Source organism: Onthophagus taurus, unplaced genomic scaffold (assembly GCF_036711975.1).
Source record: "Onthophagus taurus isolate NC unplaced genomic scaffold, IU_Otau_3.0 ScKx7SY_15, whole genome shotgun sequence".
Classification (NCBI taxonomy): Eukaryota; Metazoa; Arthropoda; class Insecta; order Coleoptera; family Scarabaeidae; genus Onthophagus; species Onthophagus taurus.
This window is the reverse complement of record NW_027248940.1, coordinates 4641991-4648905: the sequence shown is the minus strand read 5'-3', so window position 1 is coordinate 4648905 and position 6915 is coordinate 4641991. Positions and strand designations below refer to the sequence as shown.

Sequence of the window (6915 nt, the reverse complement as noted above, 5' to 3'; positions counted from 1 at the left end):
AGGTGAACTCACTGTTTTCATGGTTCAACTGCTCAACACGGTCTTCAAGGAACCTGATTTTTTCGGAAAAAACCCGTTCCACTTCCTTAGAAATAATATCTCGTAGAACATTTAAGAAATCAACGTCTTTAATAATTTCGATCACACAAGATTTCACAAAATCTTTTTTCTCCTGCGCTGCCCGAGTCTTATCAGCCATCGTGTAAATAATAAACAATAATAACTTCCCCGTCACAAACAAAATACGGCGGAGCGAAACAAAGCACTCCTCACTCAGCCGCCATACTTTTCTTTTCATATGTTAATAGTATTCTATCTTTTTGCTCGGTGGTTTGGAATCCAATGTATCACATATACATTGACCGTTTGGAGTTGGTTCAGCGTCGTTTTGTTAGGTTTCTAGCTCATAAATTTCACTTACTTTATTGTGAGTACTCGGTTGCTTGTACGGTGTTCGGATTGATTTCTCTGCCTCGCCGTAGATTTGTGAGGGACTTGTGTTTATTATATAAACTGGTTACCGGGCTTATTGATAACCCAGAATTCTTATCTTTAATAAGTTTTAATGTCCCGCAATATCGCACTCGCGATAGTTTTTTGTTTAGATACCTTCTTCGGCGTCTAATGCGTATACTAATTCGCCTATCCTGCGCATATTAAATTGTTATAATAAAGTTTGCCAGTCGATTGATATTTTTAATTATTCTTTTGTGTCGTTTAAAAAGAAATGTATGGTGCTTTCCAACATTGACTGAAATTTTGAGTTGAAATTTACTTTTAGTTAAACTAAGATTAGAACTAAAACTAGAACTAACACTAGAAACTTCACTTCGAACCAGTTTCTGAAGAAGGTTGCAACATGGCATCCGAAACGTCAAACCTTTTATTAAAAGACGCACGGCAAAACCCGAAAGTTTCTAGTGTTAGTTCTAGTTTTAGTTCTTATCTTAGTTTAATTCACACCGGCCGTGAAAGCCTTCGTACTTATATTACTTTTAGTTGTTGCTTTTGGATTGTATTTTTGTTTTTTTTTCTTTCATGTCTGTTTAGCTTCATAGTTTGGGACTTATTATGTTATATCTGTATTTTGCTTGTAAGTTTAGTGGATGCTTTATTGGGGTAACCTGTCTGCATCCCGAAACGAATAAATAAATAAAAATAAATAAATAAATAACCCATTTTTGGTTTCCCCAACCCCACACCTAATTCTATTTCTAATTTATTTTCATTCTTATTTGAAATTAATTTCATTCTTCAAATTTAGATTCTATTTTATAGTAAAATTTTTTTATTTTTTAATCTATTCAATTTTAATTTTCAAGTTTTCTACATTTTAGAATGTTTATTACTTTGATTTTGTGACAAGTCAATTAGATTTTTAGAAAAGGAAGAAAAATTTGTTGTAAATCTGTTTTTAGATATAATTTTTTGATTCAGTACTTAACATGTAAAGAACATTTAAAGCTGCGTATTAGAAATAAAACAACCACTATAAGTACAAAGAAAATATCTTTATTTTTATTAAACAATAAAGTGTTCGTTAAGTAGTTAGGATTCGATTCATTCCATAAAGGCGCGTTCTCATGATTCATGAGAATGAATTCATGATGATTTTGGTTGATCGACTAAAGTTTATCAACAAAACTTGAATACGACTTGAATAAAATTTTGTTCACACACATCAATAGAAACTGATCGACCGTTTCAGTTTTAAAATGGCATCGAATGTAGTTGTGCGTGAATGTGTACAGATGACTGCAGTTTTGTTAATACAAGAACTGAAAATAATTTTATGTAATATGAACAAAAGTCGTAAGAAACATCGTTTTTGGGTGAGGCAGTGGATTTTAAGGAGAGATAATTTGGGAGCATCGGAAACCTTGCTGAAGGAGCTAGCATTAGAGGACAAAGACGAATATAGAAATCATTTAAGAATGTCTGAAGAAAAATTTGACGAACTGTTGTCGAAAGTTCATGATTGCATAAAAAAACAAGACACAGTGATGCGACAAGCAATCCCACCAAAATTAAAGCTGCAAGTAACTTTAAGATATTTAGCTACGGGAGATTCATTTTCCACGCTTGCTTCCGTATACCGAGTACCTAAAAATACCATTTCAAATTTTTTGGGAGAAGTTTGTACGGCAATATACGATGCTTTGCAAGATTTTATTAAAGTAAGTATAAAAATGTATTTAATTTTAAAGTACAAAATTTAGTCTAAGACACTTTTTAAAGCTTCGGTAACTATATTAGATGACTCCTGCAAATCCTCGCCGCATTGTTGTCTATCGCACAATTGATTTGAAACCGACGACGACCAATATTCTCCGTCCATGTTGTTTGAAAGCGATGGCGATGGAGATGAATGATACTGAGAAGGTGAAAACGCTGGTGATGGAGTGTTCTGATATTGACAAGGTGCCTGCAATCGCTTTTGTCTTATTACACTTTCAATTTGTTCCTGACAGATGATTGCATCGTAAAGAGGCATCTGTTTTAGCTGGACAGCGATATATTTCGCAAATATGTCGAATTCATCATCAACATTACTTTTATTTCTTTGCACTACTTCATCAAGTTTATCAATTGCTGCACATATAGTTGAAATATTTTCGTTTCCAGATATTTTCCGTTTACGGCTCAGAGGAACACAAAAGACATTTGTTGTCTTTGATTGTTTTTTAGTAGACTGATTGGCAGTTTCTGTCTTTTCTGAATGCATCGCGTCCTTCTGTGTATTACCATTTTCAACAGTAACAGATGCAGATGTTGATGCAGGAAATACATTTTCATCTTGGGTTTCTGCTTCATTTTCAGCGTCATCAGATTGTAAATTCTAAAAGAGAAATAGAACTATATCAACATACTTCATATTATTAAAACATGTATTAAATATGCAGCAACATGAAAAAATATTTTTTTTGTTACAGGTGCCACAAAATGAGGACGAATGGAAGACAATTCAAAGGGAATACTACTTTCGATGGAATTTTCCTAACTATTGTGGTGCGTTAGATGGAAAACATATCGTGATACGAAATGCCCCTCACAGTGGATCAGAGTATTTTAATTACAAAGGCACATACAGCTTAATTTTGTTTGCGCGCGTTGACGCAAACTATTGTTTTCGCTATTTCGATATAGGCACAAATGGACGAGCAAATGATGCTGCCGTTTTTGCAAAATCTTCTTTCAATGCAGCATTAGAAGATATTAGGAATAAGTTGAATTTTCCAAAAGGTGGAGTATTTGTAGCTGACAATGCTTTCCCCTTAAGAACCTACATTTTAAAACCATTTGGAAGAAGTACTAATCTATCTAGAAAACAAAAAATATTTAACTATCGCTTATCAAGAGCTCGTCGCATTGTTGAAAATGCATTTGGAATTTTGGTTTCTAGATTCAGAGTCTTTGAACGACCTATAGCGGTTAGAATTACCAATGTGGACGCAATTGTTAAAGCAGCTTTAGCAATACATAATTGGCTAAAAATGAGTTCTGGTGAAAAATATACACCAACAGGCTCTTATGATAAGGAGGATCTGAACACCAGGCAAATTATACTAGGTTCTTGGAGAACACAAAGTACTGAAGCCAATGGTTTAGTTAATTTGCAAGTTAGTTTAGGAAGTCGCAACTACACAACATTAGCGTCTCATGTGCGTGATGAATATGCCGAATATTTTTCCGGACATGGTGCTGTGCCCTGGCAAATGAATATGATACCCGACGATGAATAATTAATAGTTAATGTAAAAAAAATAAAGAATGAAAAGTATACTTACTAAATTTGATGAAGTGACTCTTGTATTTGTAACACCGTTTCGAAATATATCTGCTCTTTTATACCAAAATAATTTTGGCACGTACAGTTCCTCTGTTCCCATTCCACTTTTTATTGATTTGCAAACCAATGAATGTTCTTTTTTATACATCGTTCTAATAGTCTTGATTTTGTTCTTCAGATCAGCAATAGTAAGACCAGAAATTTCCATTTCCTTGACAATAGAACCCAAAGCAATTTGTCGTGCATCTTTATTTTTATATTTATCCGTTCGGTGGTTTCAAAGACAATCATGCTTATGATATAGTTCCAAAAATTTCATCATAACACTTTCAGACCACTTGAGACTCATTCTTTTAAACTATTTTATTATTGGTAATTTTAAATAATATCTTACATCAAAAATAACACAAGCACGTGTGACGCGGCCAGTGCAAGCGTACTACGCAGTCGACAAAAGACGACTGCCTAGTTCACACGTTTCAAGACAAGTTTCAACTTGAAAGCAATTCGTGATGACTCCTCACCTGAACGACAAAAGTTTGACTGGATCAAACTTTTCTTGATCAACTCTATTGAAAGAAAGGTTCTCACTACAGTTTTTATTCAACTTTCGTTGATCAACTAAACTTGACTCGTGAGAACGCGCCTTAACAGTTGGATACCTAAAGACAATATCATTGAGATATAATGTTTTTTTTTAATTATGTTACTATTTTTAATCCCCAATACAAAAACTACTTAAATTTAATACATAACTACTTAAATGACAAATGTTTATTAAAAACCCTCTAAAAATTCATGAACCTTTTCGAAACAATAATGTCTTAAAACAAATTTAAAATGTGAACGTTTCAAACAGAACGCGCACCACATAGCTTTATTTTCCACTAAATCGATAAACCCATATTTATTAATAGTTTTATGTTCGAATCTTACAACTTTTTCAGTGTCTTCATTTCGTTATTTATCCGTCTTTATTTCGGTAAAAGTTACTTTCCCATACAATATGCCACTCGTAATCTGCGAAGCACTCCCCACATACACGTCCATGTTCAGTTTCGTAGTATGCAACCTATACACACACTTCTCCACGTTCATCATTCCCATATATTTGGAAGAATAAATCATCCCTAAAGATTTGTTAAAATTTTATATAATTTTATACATTTTATTTAATTTCTAATTTACCTGTACAATTGTGGTTCCCTGAATAGGTCACATTGAATCTTATGATCCATTTTATGTGTGAATATTTCAAACTCTATGCACGCTGTACTCGCATTTTCATGGCAGTGCATATGTGTACCCAATTCATTCCAATTTATCTCGAACCACGTTTTCCACAAATTTAAAACTAAAGTCCATGGTAATTGTCGATGGAGTCTTAACACATCTACACGTTTCTCTATGCTTACATTAATTTTATAAAAGGCTAAATCGTTTAATGATAATGCATTGAACTGAGCCATTTTATACGAAGTTTACTTTGACTTGGTGTTATATAACTAAACTTCGAACTAATCAACTATTTATAAATATAAGTAAATTTTCTTCGGTTTTATCACCCAAATTGTAAATGGTAGAAATTAATGAAATCGTACTTTACGGTGATATAAATTTATTCGCTCAACCGGTTTCGATATTTTATAATATCATCATCAGGAGTTCCTATTGAAAAACAGTGAACAAAATCAAAATTACAATCATATAAACTTAAATCAAAAAATAAAACTACATTGACATAACCTAAAAAACTTACGTCGGGCATGGTCTTTTAAAACAGATTAAAAATGTTGGTATCATTACAACACCAGCTGTAAACGATCAATTATTCACGTATAATAACACAAGTATGTTGTAAAACCAATCAACAAACCAATGAAAATTGAAAAATGAAAAACAACTTGTGACCGGTAAATTAATAGGTTCGTTCCAACCGCACTTTTGACTGCCAATTGACAGTCACCAGCCTGCGCAGTTGAAAAGTGCTGTTCCATCCGACCCGTGGACGTGCCGCGGACTGGTCGGCGACAAGTTGTCATGAGTTCCAACGACCGTCGGACGCGTTCATGTACGCGTCCGCGACAAGTCAAATGCGTACCTGGTTTCAACGATGTACGGTTTGTCACGTTCTTTAGCGCTTGCGCATAACTCATTTCCAATTGTGCAGCCGGTCTGTTTGTATCTCTTATGGGTATCTTTACCATCAAGCGTGTCTGTCACGACGAGCTGAGTCTATATCTATGTGGCAAACTACTGGCACTATTTCTCTGAAAATTTGTATATAGTTTCAGCTAAAATATTTTCAGTTTTCTCCAATTTTTATAGAATTTTTGAGATCCACACTAAATTTTAATACAATTTGGTACAAGTCATCATATGACTAGAGTGCACAATTTATGAATTAATTCAGGTTTTTCGAAAATTATGGCAGATGCAACCCTTCATAATAAAAGTAATTTTTCGAAATTACAGGAGTCCGGCCAAATATTCTCAGGGTTTGCACAGAGATGGCCCATAGGTTACATAACCCTTTAAAAGTTTTTTAAAAAATTACACAGAGTTGTCAGAAATTTGCCCCGAATTTCCGGAATTTCCGAATTTTCGAAAATTTCATCTTTTTAAATGGCAACCCCAATTTGAGGTTGCTTTTCAAGTATTATGTAAGCTGTGGGTCGTCTCTGTGCAAACTTTGAGAATATTTGGCCGGACTCGACTGTAATTTCGAAAAATTATATTTATTGTGAAGGGTTGCATCTGCCAAAATTTTCGAAAAGACTGAAATAATTGAAAAATGACATGAAAGACATATATCAAGTATTATTAAAATTTGGCGGGGATCTTGAAAATTCAATAAAAGTTGTTAAAATAACGAAGTTAGGGTCCATTTCCGGTATAACCGGAAGTTGGAGAAATCTGAAAATATTTGAGCTGAAACGAGAACTTCGGGTAAACCCATATGCAAATTTTCACAAAAATAGTGCAGGTAGTTTGCCATATACATATAGACTCAGCTCGTCGTGACAGACCCTGTACAGGATGTCCAAATTTCGATGGGTTTGTATAGGGTATCTCAGTTATTATGAAAGATAGAAAGTTGCGGCATTCGCGAACCTACTTTTTTG

At 33.9% G+C, this 6915-nt stretch overlaps 1 protein-coding gene across 1 annotated transcript; it reads right to left on the bottom strand.

The window, feature by feature from the left end:
• Nucleotides 1–2150: 2150 nt before the first annotated feature.
• Nucleotides 2151–6071, bottom strand: LOC139432376 (uncharacterized). The gene is made up of 4 exons (XM_071200882.1): nucleotides 5550–6071; nucleotides 4979–5458; nucleotides 3789–4920; nucleotides 2151–2839 (listed from the first exon to the last, which is right to left on the bottom strand). The coding sequence occupies exons 3-4, from the start codon at nucleotides 3996–3998 to the stop codon at nucleotides 2216–2218; spliced, it is 834 nt and encodes a 277-aa protein (XP_071056983.1). The 5' UTR covers nucleotides 3999–4920; nucleotides 4979–5458; nucleotides 5550–6071; the 3' UTR covers nucleotides 2151–2215.
• Nucleotides 6072–6915: the final 844 nt, after the last annotated feature.

Coding starts and splice junctions, on each gene's coding strand:
- LOC139432376 (XM_071200882.1), bottom strand. CDS start 3,998: ATGGAAATTTCTGGTCTTACTATTGCTGATCTGAAGAACAAAATCAAG. Junction 2,840..3,788: donor GAGTCACTTCATCAAATTTA/GTAAGTATACTT, acceptor TTTCTCTTTTAG/AATTTACAATCTGATGACGC.